Source organism: Narcine bancroftii, chromosome 5 (genome assembly GCF_036971445.1).
Source record: "Narcine bancroftii isolate sNarBan1 chromosome 5, sNarBan1.hap1, whole genome shotgun sequence".
NCBI classification, from domain to species: Eukaryota; Metazoa; Chordata; class Chondrichthyes; order Torpediniformes; family Narcinidae; genus Narcine; species Narcine bancroftii.
Genome location: NC_091473.1, coordinates 219,222,159 through 219,244,072, shown reverse-complemented (window position 1 = coordinate 219,244,072; position 21,914 = coordinate 219,222,159). Strand labels below are relative to the sequence as shown.

Genomic DNA, 21,914 nt, shown 5'->3' with positions numbered 1-21,914 from the left:
TATTGACCGTCTTCATGAATATTACTCTGTATTCACGGAGTTTTAAAGCAGTTGTTATTTATAGTCATTTAATCGAATATTAAAGAAGATCGTTACCAGTTGATGTGTTAAATAAAGGTTTAAATACACCTGGATTTGTATTGGAAATCATTGAAACAAACAAGTGTCTCATCTAGCCTTCAAGCAACTATTTATTGGATCAAAGTCACTATAGAGATTAAAGAGGAGGAGGTTCTTGCTGCCTTATAGTGAATAAAGATAGATAAATCCGCGGGACCTGACTTTGCAGGATACTAGCGTAGATATTGCAGGGGCCCTGGCAGAAATATTTAAAATGTCCTTAGCCACAGGTGAGGTGCCAGAGGATTGAAGGGTAGCTCATGTTGTTCTGTTGTTTAAAAAAGACTCCAAAAGTAAACAAGAAAATTACAGGCCGGTGAGCCTGATGTCAGTAGTTGGTAAATTATTGGAAGGTGTTCTGAGATATCAGATATACAAGTATTTGTACAGCCAAGGGCTGATTAAAGATAGTCAGCAGAGTTTTTTGAGGAGGTTACTAAGAAAGTAGATAAAGAAAAGGCTGTGGATGTTGTTTACATGGACTTTAGTAAGGCCTTTGACAAGGTCAAAGTTAGTTCAGAAGTTCAGACACTGCAGTGACCTGGAAGTCTGATTCACATTTGGGTATGGAAAGTGCAATGCAGAAATTCAAAGCTGTATCCCTTTGGAGAAAATTACATATAATTTGAAAAATAAATATGGTATATTTTTGCAAATTTGGAGCCTGTATATGCAAATTCTGGGTATAGGTATGTAGTGGTGTTCTCCAGCCTCTTGAGACCTGTGTCAATCTTCTTCCCTAAAATGATCCAATAAATCTTGCTGAAGTCCTGTGTGTTGGAAAGCAATTCTCTGAGCAATCCATGAAGTCTCTCTCTCTCTCTCTCTCTCTCTCTCTCTCTCTCTCTCTCTCTCTCTCTCTATATATATATATATATATATATATAGAGAGAGAGAGAGAGAGATATGTAAAAATTTCTTTGGGGGGAGGGGGTTTAGGGAGGGGGGTATGGGAGGGAAGGGGAGGGATTTTAACCATCATGGTAATGATTGAAACTCTCTTAAATTTAAATTCTTATTGTTTATTAATTACATGTATGGAAACATTTTTAAATAAAATATTTTTAAAAATTTAAAAAAGGTTCAGACACTAGGTATGCATGGAGAGGTTGAAAACTGGATTTGAAATAGGCTGAATGGGAGAAGACAGAATGGTAGTGGATGATTGCTTCTCAGACTGGAGGCCTGTGATTAGGGCTGTGCCTCAGGGATCAGGGCTGTGGCCATTGTTGTTTGTTATCTCTATCAATGATCTGGATGATAATGTGGTAAATTGGATCAGCAAGTTTGCTGATGACATTAAGATTGGAGGTGGAGTGGACAGCGAGGAAGGTTTTCAAAGCTTGCAGAGGGATCTGACCAACTGGAAAAATGGGATAGAAAATGGGAGATGGAATTTAATGCAGATAAGTGTGAAGTGATCTGATGATCAACAATGCTTCAAATAAAAGATTGATGGTTGAGTGATAACTACAAGTTGCCCAGGACAGAGTGGACAACAAACCTATTTGTGAACCACTGATACTGTGGGACTTCTGCTTTCTTACATCCAATCAATCACATAAAATATCCAAAACCCTGACATGCAGGGTCAGAGGTGTCAGTTGGATTTTGGGTTCAAGAAAAGGATGGGTTCAAACCTGCCATCTTCGAACTAAAAAGAGTGTTACCCATTGACCTATCATGAAGACACAAAAGAAATACTGTATTTATAATGTATTTATAATGGAACACATTAGCAGTTCCAAGGCCATCCATACCCCAACACGAGCTAAAAATGGTTGTCTTGATCTTGTTACTTGCGGGCAGGTACTATTTCATAAGTAGAGCTGTTACCTGTTGAATTGTTTATAACCAACCACATCTGGATTCTCCCCATTTAAACATCAATAATGTTTATTTGCTGCAGTTTAGACATTACACAAGGAAGATAGTACAGCACGTGTAATAATTATTATGGCTGGACCGTGGCTTTCAGTATTCTTCCCCATCATCTTCATCCTCCACCAAGTCTGCCCCTACTTCTTCATAGTCTCTCTCCAATGCAGCCAAATCTTCACGAGCTTCAGCAAACTCTCCTTCTTCCATTCCCTCACCCACAAACCAGTGGACAAATGCTCGCTTAGCATACATTAGGTCAAACTTGTAATTCAGGCGAGCCCAGGCCATGGAAATGGAAGTTGTGTTACTTAGCATGCAGATGGCACGCTGAACCTTAGCCAGGTCACCACCAGGCACCACAGTGGGAGGCTGGTAATTGATCCCAACCTGTCAACCAGAGGGGGAAAAGTCATCTGAGTTATTCATAAAAATATGAAGTTGCCAGAAATAACCAGTGTCCAGAAATCAAACCAACTGCAGAGGACATTGCAGAGTCTCACAATAACTAACATTGTACTAAATAAACCCTCTTCAATTCCACCAATGTGATACAGTCACATGGCAGTGGCTGAGGATATTTAACCAGCTCAGTATTTATTTTGGCAGACTTTTGCCATCATTAAAATAACATTGAATTTTATTTTAGCTCTTAATTGGTATGAGTGTTGATCAGTAACCAGTCACTACAAATTGATTGCTCTGGAGGAATTCTTCCAATTTTGAAAACAAGACAGGTTTCTCGATGAAATAACATTGTCCATTCATCTTAATCATCTGCAACAATGGAAAGACATGAAACTGAAGATGCTTGCATCTGAGGCAAAGTATTTAACTGAAGAGGAACTCACCAGGTAAAACAGCAACTGTGGGACAAAAGGAATTGTTGTGACCCTGCATCAGGATGGTTTAAAGTAGATGCCAGTGATAATCCTGAGATGGAGACAGAGAAATCCAGATAGAGGAAAGAAGTGTCAGAAATGGTACAAGTGAATTTGAGAGCAGAGCCGAAGTTAGTGGCTAAAGTGATAAAATTGACCAGCTCTACGAAGGTGCAGGAAGCAGCAGCAATGCAGTCGTCAATGTAATGGAGGAACTGGGGAGTAGTAGGTTTGAAACAAGGACTATTTCAATGAAAAGACTGTTGAAGCCAGGACTTTCATAATTACCCATGGTTCCATCTTTGATTAGTAGGAAGAAGAGGAGTCGTATTTTGTTCAGAATGGGGTGGATGAGAGTATTGGTAGAGTGGAAATAGTTGGGAATTAGTTGTAGAAAGTTGAGGGCTTGAGTTCTGTTCCAGGGTCTCAGCCCAAAATATCAAAAATTTCTTTCTCCACAGCTGGTGTTTGACCTGCTGAGTTGCTCCATAAAGTCTTGAGTCTCACAACACAGAAACAGGCACTTTGGCCCAACTTATCCATGTCAACCAAGTTACCTAATGCAAGCTAATCTCATTTTTGAGTGGTTAGCCTATATCCCTCTAAACCCTTCTTATTCATGTACCTGTCCAAATGTCTTTCAAACATTACAACTGTACCCACTTTCTCTTGTAGCTCATTTCATATACCAACCATTCTTTGTGCCCAGCAGTATGTTTTCAACTGTGACAAAGTAACATGAACAGTGACTTCCATCACCTCAACTGCCTAAGTCAGTGTAACCGTTTCTGTGCTGCAAAACTTGATAACATGAAATAGAACCAATCATTAAAGTTCATGGCTAATCTTATATCTCAGCACCATATACCTTTGTTAATCCTGAATATTCTGTTTCACAATCATTGCCTCGTATTCAAAAAACCACAGTGGCTTTTGATTTTAGTCTTTGCATTATTGTTTAATACCATCCTGAATTGGGCCAGTGCCTGCAATGGCATCAGCAAAAACTGGATTAAGCCAACAAGAGTATATACATTTTGGTCTTGTTTCAGTGAGAATGAGATACAAGGGCTAGGGGTTTTCACCCTATTCCATCAAGAGCCAACACTCACCTTGAACCCAGTTGGACACCAGTCCACAAACTGAATCGATCGCTTGTTCTTAATGGTAGCAATGGCTGAGTTCACATCTTTGGGCACCACATCCCCCCGATACAGCATGCAGCAGGCCATGTACTTGCCATGGCGAGGGTCGCACTTCACCATCTGGTTAGAGGGCTCGAAGCAGGCATTGGTGATCTCCGCCACAGATAGCTGCTCATGATAGGCTTTCTCAGCTGAGATAATGGGCGCATAAGTGACCAATGGGAAGTGGATGCGAGGGTAGGGGACCAAGTTAGTTTGGAACTCTGTCAGGTCTATGTTCAAAGCCCCATCAAAGCGCAGTGAGGCAGTGATTGAGGATACAATCTGGCCAATCAAACGATTTAGATTGATGTATGTGGGACGAACTATGTCGAGGTTTCGACAGCAGAGGTCATAAATTGCCTCATTGTCCACCATGAACGCACAGTCCGAGTGCTCCAAGGTAGTATGAGTGGTGAGAATAGAATTGTATGGCTCAACAACAGCCGTAGAGACCTTTGGGGCTGGGTAAATAGCAAATTCCAGCTTGGATTTCTTCCCATAATGGACAGATAAACGCTCCATCAACAGGGAGGTGAAGCCAGACCCTGTGCCTCCCCCAAAACTGTGAAATATCAGGAAGCCCTGCAATCCCATGCATTGCTCTGACTGCAAAAGAAGAGAGGAAGTTTAGACAGTATGAACACTTTGCATAATAGCTTGTACGTGCTAACCAACAGCAAAGAAAAGACATTAGCAACTTTGGCAAAGCCATTTTCTTAGATATTGGAAAAACCTTTGTGTAAAGCAACCAATTACTTGTCATTAAAGTTTACTTACAGTGACACAGTTTTAAACCTGGATGCCAGAAATTATAACATCAGAATATCATGTTCACAAATAGTGATGGTTAAATAAGGAACCAGTGTTTCTGTGATTACTCAAAAGTCCAAATGAATTAGGACAAGGTTTTAAATAGAGCAATTGATCAAAATTACATTCTTTATTTAGGTTTTTATTTCTGATTCTTATTTTGGTTAAGAAGCCTGGGTGAGATGTGTGTATTTATTTGCCTTTCAGACTGTGTAGGGACTGCTTTTACATACAGAGTAAATATGGGAAATTTTAAAGAGGATTGAAGTATATCCACAAGATGGTGGTAAATATATTTCAATTAGATGTTTGGAAGGACAGAGAAAGGGCCCAGTAGCAAGGGGTTTAAAAGGATTTTGACAGGAAACACACCTTTCCTCTCTCCATAAAGCATCCTACTCTACACTCACCAACTTGCGAACACGCTCAAGTACAGCATCAATGATCTCCTTCCCAATCGTGTAATGCCCACGGGCATAGTTGTTGGCGGCATCTTCCTTCCCACTGATCAGCTGCTCTGGATGGAAAAGCTCATGGTAATTTCCAGTCCTGACCTCGTCTAGAGGGAATGACAGAATGACAGCGGTTGAAGGTACATCACAAAATGAGCAATAATACTCCAGGAACACCAGCATTATTGCAAATTCCATATCTAGTATTTCACCCTCTTATCTGCAGGAGTTATGTTCCAAGACCCCCAGTGGATGCCTGAAACCGCAGATAGTACAGGGTATGCACCGCTTAATGCCCACGATACATTCTGTGAAAATGGGCATTATGCGACGTGGACATTGAGCAAACACCATATTATATACTTAGCAAAGTTATATGGGATACTGTAGTGTACCTGTAAACTTTGTATTGTAAGTAGGGATCAGTGTGGGGACCGACACAGAGCTGTGGGCAGAGAGTGGGACAGTGAGATCAGTGTGGGGACTGAGACAGGGCTGTGAGGAGAGCGTGGAGCAATGGGATTCATTGGAACTTATACAGGGCTGTGGAGAGGGAGCAGGGCAGTTGGATTCATTTCGGACTGTGGTTGACCATAGGTTACTGAAACCGTGGAAAGCAAAACAGCAGATAAGGGGGGGGAATCACTGTATATCTAGTTCCATACAACTATTGATATGTTCAAGAATGAAGTGGACTGTGGTCAACCTAGATTAACACATACATTCAAGGGAGAGCAATGTTGCAAGGCTAATCCCCTGTGTGACAATGTGTGGTTGTGGATGTTATCTACATGGACTTTACTAAGGCCTTTGACAAGGTCCCAAATGGGAGGTTAGTCAGGAAGGTTCAGACATTAGGTATTCATGGTGAAGTAGTGAACTGGATTCAACAATGGCTGGACAGGAGAAGCCAGAGAGTAGTGGTGGAAGATTGTTTATCAGATTTGAGGCCTCTGTCTAGTGGAGTGCCTCAGGAATTGATATTTATCATGTATATCAATGATCTGGATGTGGTAAATTGGATCAGCAAGTTTGCAGATGACACTAAGATTGGAGGTGTGGTGGACAGTGGAAAAGGTTTTCAAAGCTTGCAGAGAGATCTGAACCAGCTAATAAAATGAACGGAAAAAGGGCAGATGGAGTTTAATGCTGACAATTGTGAGGTGTTGCATTTTGGAAGGACAAACCAAGAAAGGACATACACAGTAAAATGGTAGGGCACTGAGGAGTGTGTGTGGCAGAACAGAGGGATCTGGGAATACAGATATATCATTTCCTGAAAGTGGCATCACAGGTGGGTAGGGTTGTAAAGAGAGCTTTTGGCATATTGGCATCCATAAATCAAATTATTGGGTACAGGAGTTGAGATGTTATGTTAAAGTTGTATAAGACATTGGTGCAGCCAAATTTGGAGTATTGTATGCAGTTTTGGTCATCTAACTATAGGAAAGATATCACTAAAATGGAAATAATGCAGAAAAGATTTACTTGGATGTTGCCTGGACTTCAGAAACTGAGTTATAGGGAAAGGTTAAACAGGTTAGGATTTTATTCCCTGGAGCGTAGAAGAATGAATGGAGATTTGATAGAGGTATTTAAGATTATGAGGGGAATAGGCAGAGTAAATGTAGATAGGCTTCTTCCACTGAGGGTAAGTGAGATACAAACCAGAGGATGAGTTAAGGGTATTATGTATCTGTATTCCCAGGTCCTCAATTCTACCGTACTCCTCAGTGCCCTACCATTCACTGTGTGTGTCCTTTCTTGATTGGTCCTTCTAAAATGCAACACCTCACACTTGTCTGCATTGAATTTCATCAGCCATTTTTCAGCTCATTTTTCCAGCTGGTCCAAACCTTCTTTGCTGGTCATAACATCTTCAGTCTTAGTGTCATCTACAAATTTGCTGATCCAATTTACCACATTAGCATACAGATCATTAATATAGATGACAAACAAAAATGGTCACAGGACTGATCCACAAGGCACACCAACAGTCACAGGCCTTCAGTCTGAGAAGCAATTATCCACCACTGCTCTCTGGTTTCACCCGTCCATCCATTGTTGAATCCAGTTTACTACTTCACAATGAATACCTAGTGTTTGAACCTTCCTGACTAATCTCCCATGTGGGACCTTGTCAAAGGCCTTACTAAAGTACATGTAGACAACATCCACAGCTTTTTCTTCATCATGTTTCCTGGTAATCTCCAGAAAAACTCTATAAGATTGGTTAAACATGACCTACCAAGCACAAAGCCATGTTGACTATCTCTAATCAGTCCATGGCTATTCAAATAATTGTATACCTGATCTCTCAGAACACCTCCCAATAAATTACCTACTCCGGATGTCAGGCTCACCAGTCTATAATTTCCAGGGTTACTTTTGGAGTCTTTTTTAAACAATGGAACAATGTGAGCTACTCTCCAATCCTCTGGCTCCACACCCAGGGCTAAGGACATTTTAAATGTTTCTGCCAGAGCCCCTGCAATTTCTACATTAGTCTCCCTCAAGGTCCATGGGAATATCTTGACAGTCCCTGAGGATTTATCCACCCTTATTTGCTTTAAGAGAGCAAGCACTTCCTTCTCTTTAGTCTGTTTAGGTTCTATAACCTCAATGCTTCTTTTCTTTATTTACCATGACTCTGTGCCCTTTTCCTGAGTGAATACTGATGAAAAAAAAACTTTTTAGACCTCTCCCATCTCTTTTGGCTCCATACAAAGCTGACCACTCTGATCTTCAAGGGGACCAATTTTGTCCCTTATTATTCTTTTGCTCTTAATATACCTATAGAAACCCTTAGGATTTTACTTTACATTGTCTGCCAAAGCAACTTCATGTCTTTTTTTACCCTTACTGATTTTTTTCTTGGTTTTTCTTGTATTTTATACTTCTCAAGTACATCATTTGTTTCATGTTGCCTACATCTGTTATACACCTCTCTCTTCTTCTGAATCAGATCCCCAACATAAATGTGGATAGACATTTTCCACTGAGAGTAGGTGAGAAACAAACCAGAGGACGTGGCTTAAGAGTGAAAGGAGAAATGTTAAAGGGGAAATGTTTAAGGGGAACGTGAGGGGAAATTCTTCACACAGAGAATGGTGGGGGTGTAGAATGAGCTTCCAGCTGAAGTGGTGAATGCAGGCTCAATTTTAACATTTAAGAGTGAGGTATGGAGGGCTATGGACTGGGTGCAGGTCAGTGGGACTAGGCAAAAATAAATAGTTCAGCATAGACTGGAAGGGCCAAAGAGGTCTGTTTCTGTGCTGTAATGTTCTATGCTTCTAACAACAACCTTCCACTCAATGTTGCCAAAACTAAGGAGCTGATTATTGACTTCAGGAAGGAAATGCCAGAGGTATACAATCCAGTGATCATTGAAGGATCAGAGGTGGGTGGAGTGAGTGAACAAATTTAAGTTCTTGGGAGCCACTATCTTGGAGGATCTTTCCTGGATTCAACACACTAATGGCATTGTGAAGAAAGCATGTCAGAGCCTCTACTTCCACAGGAGTTTGCGGAGGTTTGGTATGACACCAGATACCCTGGCTAATTTCTACAGATGTGTGGTGGAAAGTGTGCTAACCAGTTGCATCACAGTCTGGTATGGGGACATCAATACCCCTGAACATAAAGCATTCCAAAAGGTAATGAACACAGCCCAGAACATCACAAACAAAACCCTCCCCATTATTGAGAACATCTACAGGGAATGCTGCCGTTGGAGAGGAGCAGCAATTATCAAGGATGCATACAACCCAGCACAAGCACTGTTTTCACTGCTGCCATCAGGAAAGAGATATAGATGCCACAAGACTCACACCCCCAGGTTCAGGAACAGCTGCTACCCCTCCACCATTAGACTCCTCAACAACAAACTCAATCTAGAGGCTATTAAATTTACTGAAAAAATAAAAAATAGATATAGCATTCATGCAGGAAACGCATCTAACTGAAGTGGAACACAATAAATTAAGGTGAGACTGGGTAGGGCATGTAACGGCAGCATCATATAACTCAAAAGCCAGAGGTGTAGCTATATTAATCAATAAAAATGTACCAATCAAAATAGAGGAGGAAATAATAGATCCAGCAGGGAGATATGTAATGATAAAATGTCAGATATATTCAGAACTCTGGAATTTGGTCAATATATATGCACCTAATGAAGAAAATCAAACGTTTATGCAAGATATTTTTTTGAAGATTGTAGATACGCAGGGGAATATATTGATATATATACTTCAACCTTAATTTGGATTCAAAGATGGATAAAACTGGACAAAAGACTAGCAGAAAGAACAAAGTAGCCAAATGTATGGTTAAATCAATGCAGGAAATGCAACTTTTGGATATATGGAGGAGACAACACCCAAAGGAGAAGAAATACTCATATTATTCGAGTAGACATAAAACATACTCAAGGATTGATCTGTTCCTGTTGTCAGCCCATATCTAAGAGACAGTTAGGAAAACAGAATATAAAGCTAGATTGTTATCTGATCACTCACCCCTGTTATTAGCAATAGAACTGGAGGACATCCCACCAAGAACATATAGATGGAGATTAAACTCCATCCTACTTAAAAGACAGGATTTTAGAGAGATAACTGAAAGCCAAATTAAAATGTACTTTGAAATAAATATGGAATCAGTGAAAGACAAATTTATATTATGGGATGCAATGAAAGCCTTCATCAGAGGGCAGATAATAAGTTATGTAACTAAGATGAAAAAGGACTACAATCGGGAAATAGAACAGCTGGAAAGGGAAATAGTAAGTACAGAAAAAGTATCTTCCCTAGCAACAAGGGAAGATACAACAAAAAGAAGAGAATTGGCAGACAAAAAAATAAAATACGAAACACTACAAATGTATAAGGTGGAGAAGAACATAATGAAAATAAAGCAGAAGTATTATGAGCTAGGAGAAAAAACGCACAAAATACGAGCTTGGCAGCTTAAAACAGAACAAGCTAAAAGAACGGAATTGGCATCAAGGAAAAAGGACGAACAAATTACATATAACCCAACAGAGATGAATGAAAACTTTAATGAATTCTACGAGCAATTATACCGAACTGAGAACGAAGGGAAAGAAGACAAAATAGATGAGTTTCTAGCTAAAATTGAACTACCAAAATTGCAAGAAGTGGAGCAAAACAAATTGATAAAACCATTTGAAATAGAGGAAATACAAGATATATTAAAAAAAAAGCTACCGAACAATAAAACGCCTGGGGAGGATGGACTCCCAATAGAATTCTATAAAACATTTAAAGAGTTACTAATTTCTCCTCTCCTGGAAGTAATGAACCAGACAGAAGAAACACAAAACTTGACAGATTCATGTAGAACAACAATAATTACAGTAATACCAAAGACGGGGAAAGATCCACTAACACCAGCATCGAATACACCAATATCTCTACTTAACTCAGATTATAAGATAATATAAAAACTATTAGCAAACAGATTGGCCAACTGTGTACCAAAAATAGTAGAACTAGATCAAACTGGATTTATTAAGAAAAGACGAACAACGGACAATGTTTGTAAGTTCATTAACTTAATCTATGCAGTACAAGGAAATAAGACGCCAACAGTGGCTTTTGCTTTAGATGCAGAGAAAGCCTTTGACAGGGCAGAATGGAATTATTTATTCAAAGTATTACAGAGGTTCAACCTACCAGAGAAATATATTAATTGGATTAAAGCATTATATAAGGGTCCAATGGCGAAGGTGACAGTAAATGGATATAAATCCAACCAATTTAAATTAAGCAGGTCATCTGGGTAGGGATGTCCACTATCTCCCTCACTGTTCGCTTTAGCAATAGAACCATTGGCAGAACTGATAAGAACAGAAAATAAAATAAAAGGGATAAAAATAAAGGAGAAGGAGAATAAAATTAGCTTATTTGCAGATGACATCATAGTATACCTAACAGAACCAGAAATATCAATAGAAGAATTACATGAGAAATTGAAGGAATATGGAGAAATATCAAATGCAAATAAAAGTGAAGTGATGCCAATGAATAATGCAGATTTCACAAAGTTTAAAAAAGAATCACCATTTAAATGGCAAACACAAGCAATCTGATACCTTGGTATTAGACTAGATAATAATCTAGGCCATCTATACAAATTAAATTATCAGCCATTAATGAAGAAATTACAAGATGACTTAGAACATTGGAAAGATTTATCACTAACACTGACAGGAAGGGTAAATAGCATTAAAATGAATATCTTCCCAAGGATCCAATACCTATTTCAATCGTTACCAATTCCTTTAACAGAGAAATTCTTCAATGAGCTAAAGAAAATAATAAGGAAATTCTTATGGAAAGGGGGGGAAACCGAGGATAGCGCTAGATAAATTAACAGAATGGTACAAACAAGGTGGTTTGCAGCTACCAAACTTTAAGAATTAGTATAGAGCAGCACAATTAAGATAACTATTAGATTTTTATCAAACAAGGGAAAAACCAGATTGGACCAGGATAGAGCAAGATAAAATAGGGGAGAAGGTACCAGAACATATACTTTATAAGTGGGATGAAAAACTGGTGCAATATAGAAGTTCACCAGTACTGCACCATCTGCTCAACATTTGGAAGAAGATTCACGTAGAAAGGAAAAAAAACAAATTACCAACTACCAAAATTATTATTGATGCAAAATCAACTAATCCCTTTCACAATAGATAACCTTTCCTTTAGAGAATGAGAGAGAAAAGAATAGAAAATTGTTTTTTGGGAAATAATTTATTATCATTTAAACAAATGAAGTACAAATATGGAATAACTCACGGTACGATGTTTGCATACCACCAACTGAAAACCTACTTAAAAGACAAATTGGGAAGCAGACTGAGATTACCAGAAGGAAGCAGCTTTGAATATGTGATTACAGACACAATGATAATTAAAAGATTTATAACAAACATGTACATCAAGCCGCAAGAGAAAGAAAATGATGAAATAAGCTATAAACACAAACAAAAGTGGGAACAAGATCTAAATATAAAGATAAAAAATGAAAAATGGGCAAAGCTATGCTCTGGAACTATGAGAAATATAATAAACACGAGGTTATGCATGATACAATATAATTGGTTACACAGGCTATATATCACACCCCAAAAGTTAAATAAATGGGATCCAACATTATCAGACAGATGTTTTTTGCTGTAAGAAGGAAATGGGAACAACAGTACATGCAATTTGGGCATGTGAGAAAGTGAAAAAGGTTTGGGAAGATCTAAATCAGGTATTAAATAAAATCACAAAAAGCAACATACCAAAAAATCCAGAGATCTTTCTTCTAAGTAATATAAGAAGAATTATAAAGAATTAGGCCTCAAACTGGATGAAGCGGAAAAAAGAATTATTATGATAGCCTTAGCTGTTGCAAAAAAATGTATAATGTCAACTTGGAAATCAGAAGAGAGCCTGAGAGTTCAGCAATGGTACATGGAAATGAATAAATGTATTCCATTGGAAAAAAATAACATATAATTTAAAAAAATAAAGTCACATTATTTGAACAAATTTTGGAACTGTACATGGAACACAACAGAGAGGGCCTACCGCGGACGTCCACCCTCTAAAATGATAGAATGAGAAGAAGACGAAATGAACGGACCCACTGTGTAAAAGTAGATGACACAATTTTCTTGTTTATTTTCATTGTGTGATGACATTGTTTAATGGGTTTATTGTATTGTATATGTTGAACGTTTAATGGGTTGGGGGAGGTGGGAAGGAGGGAGGGAAGGGAGGGGGGAAAAAGGGGAGAAAATGACACTGTGTATATTCAAGAGGGAAATGTTTCTGTGTATTTTGATTAATATGGTTCATAGTGTGAAAAATAATTAAAAAAAAACAACAAACTCAATCTATATATATATATATATATATATATATATATATACACAGTGCAGTCTTTTTTTGCACGACCAATAAGTGCTAATTCTCCTGCAGAAAAAAAAATCTCAGGGTTGTATGTGACAATAAATCTGAAATCTGAATCTCTTCATTTGCACTCCTGAGGAATGGGCTCAGGCCCAAAATGTTGACTGCCTTTTACTTTCCATGGATGCTGCTTCACCTGCTGAGTTTCTCCAGGTCTATTGTTCACTGCACTAGACCACATCTGCAGAATTCTTGTTTACCTTCATTTAGTATCTCTCGCACTTTCTCTGATTCGAGGCTTGAATGTCCTCATTAATTCTTGAATGTCACTATCCTCTCCCGAGTAACCATTTTGATTTTATGGGCATAAAATGTGATAGGATTTTCCATGATCTTATTTGCCAAGGATATTTCACGGACACTTTTAACCATCCTAATTTCCTATTTACGTTCTTTCCTGCCTCCTTAGATTTCAGCAGTCTGCTACTGACTTGGTGTTAATTGCAAGAAATGTTTAAGTGGTGTAATGCGCGTGGAAATAACCAGACTTGTTGATCCAAACCAAGGCTTTTATTAACTAAAAGACTGGAGGATAGCACAAGTAGGTTGACCAGTCCAGAATGACCTGGTCTGGCTAGGAGCAATCCTTTAAGACCTGCCAGTAGGTGTGGCTACACTCTCAGCCAATCACAGTCATCCTACACTACCATCTGTACATATGTACATATACACATTGGTGATAGAATATGTACTATCACAAGTGGCTTGCCTTTTTTTCCCAGTTAGTGGTAACCTGCAGCTGTTGAAGTTGGTTGAACTAAGCAAGCATAATGCCGTTGAATTCCAAGGGGAGGAAATTAGACTATATCTCATCAAAGATGGTCGACATCTGCCACTTGTGTGGCATACCACACAGCAGCTAATTTTATCCAAGATTAACTTCATGCAACTGTAGGCACTTATTGAATAATTTTATGAAAGGTTACAAATGGAATTGAACGTGATGCAGAACAGGTTGGCAGGTTAATTAGCTGCTCTAAATTGCCCCTTTGTGTGTGGTACATGGAATCTGGAGTGAGTTGACAGGAATGTAGGTGGAATAAAAGGGTATTGGTGTAAATTGGTGCTTGATTGGCACCCCAGAAATTAACATTATAGTCGAGGGTAAATCTAAGAGTTGAGAGGGTCCTTACAAAATCCAACAGAGCATCAATGACTAGGTTATTAGTAAATGTCACTTCTGTTGTCAACATCTTTCAATTCTCAGGGAATACGAATGGTGGGGTGGGAAGTGAGAGATTTAAAAGAGAATTATAGGCAAAATCTTCACAAAGAGGATGTATATATGGAATAAGATAGGCTGAAGGCCTTATTTCCATGCTATTTTTTATAATTTTTTTATTTTTCACACTATGAATCACATCAACCAAAATATGTACAAACGTTCCTCATTAAATTTACACAGTGATCTTTTCTCCCTTTTTTCCCCCTTTTCCTCCCTCCCCTCTACCCACATCTCTCCAAAATCCATAAATATTCAACATATTCAATAGAACCATAAAACAATATCTTCACACAAAGAAAAATAAATCAAGAAAAATGCGTCATCTATTTATTACACAATGAATCTAGTCATTTTATCTTCTTATCATTTTCATTCTCATTTTAGGGGATGGAGGTCGTAGGCAAGCTCTTTCTGATATGTTCCATGAATGGTTCCCAAATTTGTTCAAACATTGTGACTTTATTTTTTAAATTATGTTATTTTTTTCCAGTGGAATACATTTATTCATTTCCATGTACCATTGCTGTATACTCAGGCTCTCTTCTATTTTCGAAGTTGACATTATACATTTTTTTGCTATTGCTAAGGCTATCATAATGAATTTTTTTTACACTTTATCCAGTTTGAGGCCGAATTCTATACTTCTCATGTTACTTCAAAGAAATATCTCTGGTTTTTTTGGTATGTTATTTTTTGTAATTTTATTTAGTATCTGATTTAATTCTTTCCAAAATGTATTTAATTTCGTACATGCCCAAGTTGCATGTAACGTTGTTCCCATTTCTTTCTTGCAGCGAAAACATCTATCCGATAATGTTGAATCCATTTTTTAAATTTTTGAGGAGTGATATATAACCTGTGTAACCAATTATACTGTATCATGTGTAACCTTGTGTTTATTATATTCTTCATAGTTCCAGAACATAACTTTACCCATACTTCATTTTTTATCTTTATGTTTAAATCCTTTTCCCACTTCTGCTTAGGTTTATAGTTTATTTCATTTTCCTTATCTTGCAGTTTAATGTACATGTTGGTTATAAATCTTTTAATTATCATTGTGTCTGTAATCACATATTCAAAGCTGCTTCCTTCAGGTAATCTCAAGCTGTTTCCCAATTTATCCTTTAAATAAGCTTTCAATTGATAATATGCAAACATTGTACCATGAGTTATTCCATATTTGTACTTCAACTGTTCAAATGTAAATAAATTATTTCCCAAAAAACAATTTTCTATTCTTTTGATTCCTTTTCTCTCCCATTCTCTAAAGGAAAGGTTGACTATTGTAAAAGGGATTAGCGGATTTTGCATCAATTGTAATATTGGTATTTGATCATTTGTTTTTTTTTTCCTTTCTAAATGGATCTTCTTCCATGTATTAAGTAAATGATGCAGTACTGGTGAGTTTTTATATTGCACCACCTTTTTATCCCACTTATAAAGTATATGTTCCGGTATCTTCTCCCCTATTTTATCTAGTTCTATCTTAGTCCAGTCTGGTTTTTCCCTTGTCTGATAAAAATCTGATAAATACCTGAATTGTGCGGCTCTATAATAATTTCTAAAATTTGGTAATTGCAAACCACTTTGATTATACCTCTCTGCTAATTTATCTAATGCTACCCTTGGATTCCTCCCTTTCCACAAGAATTTCCTTATTATCCTCTTTAGTTCCTTAAATAATTTTTCTGTTAAAGGAATTGGTAACGTTTGAAATAAGTATTGTATTCTTGGGAACACGTTCATTTTAATGCAGTTTACCTTCCCTATCAATGTTAGTAGTAATTCTTTCCAATGTTCTAAGTCTTCCTGCAATTTCTTTATTAGTGGTTGATAATTTAGTTTGTACAAGTGGCTTAAGTTATTATGTAACCTGATACCTAGGTATCGGATTGCTTGTGCTTGCCATTTAAATGGTGATTCTTTTTAAAATTCTGTATAATCCGCATTACTCATTGGCATCACTTCACTTTTCTTTGCGTTGATCTTGTACCCCAATATTTCTCCATATTCCTTCAATTTCATGTAATTCTTTTATTGATATCTCTGGTTCTGTTAGGTATACTATGATGTCATCTGCAAATAAGCTAATTTTATTCTCCTTCTCCTTTATTTTTATCCCTTTTATTTTATTTTCTATTCTTATCAGTTCTGCCAAAGGTTTCATTGCTAAGGTGAACAATGAGGGGGATAATGGATATTCCTGTCTAGTTGACCTACTTAATTTAAAGTGACTCGATACATATCCATTTACCTTTGCTAAAGGTCCATTATACAATGCTTTAATCCAATTTATATATTTTTCTGGTAGATTTAACCTCTGTAATACTTTAAATAAGTAATTCCACTCTACTCTGTCAAAGGCTTTTTCTGCGTCTAGAGCAACAGCCACTGTTGGTTTCTTATTTCCTTGAACTGCGTGGATTAGACTAATAAGTTTGCAGACATTATCCGCTGTTTGTCTTTTCTTAATAAATCCAGTTTGATCTTGTTTTACTAATTTAGGTACACTATCGGGCAATCTGTTTGCTAATAATTTTGCTATTATCTTGTAGTCTGAGTTAAGTAGAGATATTGGTCAATATGATACTGGTGTTAATGGATCCTTCCCCCTCTTTGGTATTACTGTAATTATTGCTGTCTTACATGAATTTGGCAAGTTTTGTGTTTCTTCTACCTGGTTCATTACTTCCAGGAGAGGAGGAATTAATAAGTCTTTAAATGTTTTATAAAATTCCATTGGAAATCCATCCTCTCCTGGTGTTTTATTGCTCGTCAGCTTTTTTAATATATCCTGTACTTCCTCTATTTCAAATAGTTTTATTAGTTTGTTTTGTTCCTCTTGCAATTTTGACAGTTGAATTTTAGCTAAAAATTTCTCTATTTATCATCTTTCCCCTCGTTCTCAGTTTGATACAATTGTTCATAAAATTCCTTAAAATTTTCATTAATCTCTGCTGGATTATATGTAATTTGTTTGTCCTTTTTCCTTGATGCCAGTATTGTTCTTTTAGCTTGTTCTGTTTTAAGTTGCCAGGCTAATATTTTATGTTTTTTTTCTCCAAGTTCGTAATACTTTTGCCATATTTTCATTATGTTCTTCTCCACCTTGTACTTTTGTAATGTTTTGTATTTAAATATTTTTGTCTGCCAATTCTCTCCTTTTCATTATATATCATCCCTTTTTACTAATTCCTTTTCTGTTCTTACTATCTCCCTTTCCAACTGCTCTATTTCTCGATTGTAATCCTTTTTCATCTTAGTCACATACCTTATTATCTGCCCTCTAATCAAGGCTTTCATTGTGTCCTATAATATAAATTTGTCTTTCATTGATCCTGTGTTTATTTCAAAATATGTTTTAATTTGGCATTCAATAAACTCTCTAAATTCCTGTCTTTTAAGTAGCATGGAGTTTAACCTCCATCTATATGTTCTTGGTGGGATGTCCTCCAGTTCTATTGCTAATAATAGGGGTGAATGATCTGATAGTAGTCTAGCTTTATACTCAGTTTTCCTAACTCTCCCTTGAATATGGGCTGACAACAAAAACATATCAATCCTTGAGTAAGTTTTGTGCCTACTCAAATAATGTGAAAATTCCTTCTCTCTTGGGTGTTGCCTCCTCCATATATCTATAAGTTTCTTCTCCTGCATTGATTTAACTATACATTTGGCTCCTTTACTCTTTTTACTTGTCTTTTGTCCAGTTTTATCCAACATTGGGTCCAAATTAAGGTTAAAATCCCCTCCGATCAATATATTTCCTTGTGTGTCTGCAATCTTCAAAAAAATATCGTGCATAAACTTTTGCATCTTGGCGCCTCACAGTTTGGCGGGCAGCAACCTCCTTTGAAGAAGACCGCAGAGCCTACCTCACTGACAAAAGGCAGAGGAGGAAAAACCCAACACCCAACCCCAACCCACCAATTTTCCCCTGCAACCGCTGCAATCGTGTCTGCCTGTCCCGCATCGGACTTGTCAGCCACAAACGAGCCTGCAGCTGACGTGGACTTTTTACCCCCTCCATAAATCTTCGTCCGCGAAGCCAAGCCAAAGAAAAATAGTTGATGCAAACAAAGAACTCATGGAAAGTGGTTAAGCAAGTCTGGGGTGAACAGATGACCTGGGTGTATTTGGGCGGTGCAGGCTTGTGAACTGGAAGGGCCAGTTACCGTGCTACACATCTAAATTAAAAAAAAACAGCTTAGAGGATAAGCAAATTGCAAAGTTACAGCAAAAGAACAGGATGGCTGTTAACATGAAGAGAAACCCAAGAGTAATTTGCATTAATATTGCAAATAACATGGAGTACAATTAGAAAGGGTGGGACTGATTAGGGACTGAGCATCTAAGTCTAAAAGACATAGGAGCAGAATCCAAACAGAGGACACAGGCAGACCTAGCATATTTAATAAATACTTTGCATTTATATTTTTGTTTTTGCCAATATCAGAGGAGAATGTGAGATAGTATGAATAATGGAGACACTAGAAAATTAAGAGATACTAGAAAGACTAGTTACACTTAATGCATATAATTCAGTTGGTCTAGATGGGATGCACCCTACGTTACTGGGTATGTTTGGGCAGAGATGGCATCATAACCTTTCAATCCTTGTAGAAAAATATGCTTTTGTTTAGGAAAAGCTGAAACAATATGGTGGATATCATCAACACCATTAGCTGAGCTTCAATGAGGGAGACATTATTAGAAACAACAATAAGGGGAAACATTTAAAGATACAATGGAGTAGTTTGTAAAGGCTATCATGATTTGTTAAAGGCAAATTATATGACTAACATTTTCTGATATAGCCCATGCTTTACTCACTATACACCTATGACTCTGTGGCCAGGCACAATTCTAATGTATCTACAAATTTACTGATGGCACCACAGTTGCCGACAGAATCACAAACAGCAATGAGGAAGCATATAGAAGGAAGATAGATCAGCTCGTTAGTGGTGACATACCAAGAATTTTACACTCAATGTTAAAAAAAACCAAGGAGATGATTGTGGACTTCAGGAAAAAGTTAGGAGAACACAATCCAGTCCTCATCGAGGGTCAAGACTTCAAATTCCTGAATGTTAACATCTCTGAGGATGTGTCCTGGAGCCTTCATCTCGATGCAATCATGAAAAAGGCTCACCAGACACATGAAGTGTCTGAGGAGTCACCAAAGTCTCTTGAAAACTTCTACAGGTGTACTGCGGAGAGAATCCTGGCTGGTTTCATCACTGCCTGGTACGGAGGTACCAAGAAAAAACTCCAGAGGGGTGTTAACTCAGCCTACGACATCACGGGTAACAGACTTCACTCCTTGAGGACTCTAACCAGAGTTTTATAGAGCTGCAACATTACCCCAGAGCTCTTGAACTCAATCCCCTCACTAATGAAGGCCAACCTACCAGATGTCTTCTTAATGACCTCATCAACTTGCATGGTAATCTTGAGAGATCTATGAAACTGATCCCCAAGATCTCTCTGTTCCACCACACTTAAGAATACTGCTGTTAATCACATACTCTGCCTTCAGGTTCAACGTTCCAAAGTGCATCACTTCAAAATTATCTGGATGGACTCCATCTGCCACTTCTCTGCCCAAATTGGCATCTTGCCTATAACATAATTTAAACTTATGACAACCTTCCACACAATCCACAACACCTCTAGCCTTGCATTATCTGCAAACTTACTGACTTCTAGCCCCCTACCACTTATTCATGGAAGTAATTTATAAAAATCACCAAGTGCAAGGGTGCCACACAGATTCCTTCAGAGCATCACTAGTCACTGACCTGCAGGCATATACGAAGCTATGACTCTTGGAATAGGAAAAGAGTAAATGACAAATGGTTGTTTTTCTAGATTGGAAAAAGATGGGCAGTGAAGTTCTTCTGAAGTCACTGCCGTATTAGTGACTCGGATACGGATGTGTCAATGGTCCCAATTTGGATACAAGACAAAATAAAATTCTGTAAAAGGACACGACATGAAATATGATGCAAAAGTCTGAATCAATATACTTTTGACTGAAGGAAAGAGAGACAAAATAAACTAATTGGCACAATTGTAAAGGGTATGGGGAAACAGAGTATGTGTACCTTTACACTTGATGAAGGGTTCAAGGCCGAAATGTTGGGTTTGTATCTTTATCTTTGCTCTATAAAGCATATTGCTTGACCTACTGAGTTTCTCCAGCATTGTGTTTTTACTGTGTGTGCCCTTAAACGTTTGGAAGTGGCAGAACATATTGACAGAGCAGCTGGTAAACCACATGGGATCTTCTGTCACACAAATGCAGGTACAATGGCAGAAACTTTATCAAACAATAGCTTGTCTACAACACAAGAAGGGTATCCCATTTTGGAAGCCTGGAGAGGCCCCTGAGAGGATGCCGTAACAATTATCCAGACATGAAGGGATTTTTGCAACAAGGTTAGAGGAGAGAAAATTAGGTTATAGCCTCTGGAGAGGATTGACAGATGTATAAGATCAGGTCTGGCTTGGTTTGGGCAAAAAGAGGGAATCTAATCCCATTGGCAGATGGTGAAAAGATCCATAAGGGCAGAGTTGAACTGAAAGGCGAAATGTTCAGGGGGAGGTAGTTTAATTTTGATTCCAATTCTGGTACATGCAGCCCAGACAAGTGGTGGGAGTCAGCAGAGTATAATGGATAGGCCCATCATTTCCAGATTCAGAGAGAGCAAGAGGATGTTGACTGATTAGAGACTGTTGAACAGAAGCATGTAATAGGCTGAATGGCCTGCAATGGTGCCACAATAATCCTCTGGTCATGTGACCGGAAGCTGAATGATTAGGCGATAATGAGCCAGATCGAATTTATTCAGTCTTTAATGGTGTTTGCGAATAACTCAATCAGAAGCAGAGAAAAACTTTGGAGGGAGTGTTGCTCAGCCTCCTCTTTGACACTTGACAGAACCCATGATTACTGAAGAAGGGCATATTCTCAGCATCTCCCCCTTCTATTAAAGCTGCTCAGCTCTTCAGTCATGGATGGTGATGGATGTGACAGGATTGCACAACCTGTCTATCTGATCAATTTGTCCTCTTATCTGACTATGTAGACTTATTTGATGCAAGCTGGCAGATCTCAACATGCCTTCAAAGGTTGAGCCAAGGTTGGTCCCGTGGCATGACTCAAGTGGGAGCGAGGAATATGTTAGACCATAAGCTTACAGATAGCGTCAAATATGATCTGTTACTGTGGGCAGCTAAGCACAGTTTCATGGATGCCAGTTATGAGCTGTAAGATCTGTTCTGTTTATATTCCATTTGTGTGATCATAAGCACACAGAGGATACTTAGTGAGAGGATGGATTTTTATTTCCACATGGATG

The 21,914-nt window shown here is 38.0% G+C and overlaps 1 protein-coding gene across 2 annotated transcripts in view; it reads right to left on the bottom strand.

Annotated features, from left to right (window-relative positions):
• Positions 1 to 1,998: 1,998 nt before the first annotated feature.
• LOC138764874 (tubulin alpha chain-like) overlaps positions 1,999 to 21,914 on the bottom strand; it is a 28,974-nt gene continuing 9,058 nt past the window's right edge. For both annotated transcript variants that reach the window (XM_069941293.1, XM_069941292.1), the window contains 3 exons: positions 5,287 to 5,435; positions 3,992 to 4,672; positions 1,999 to 2,388 (listed from right to left, as the gene is read on the bottom strand). In XM_069941293.1, the coding sequence (XP_069797394.1) occupies positions 2,095 to 2,388; positions 3,992 to 4,672; positions 5,287 to 5,435 (1,124 nt within the window). In that variant the 3' untranslated portion in view covers positions 1,999 to 2,094. The remainder of the gene's footprint in view (positions 2,389 to 3,991; positions 4,673 to 5,286; positions 5,436 to 21,914) is intronic.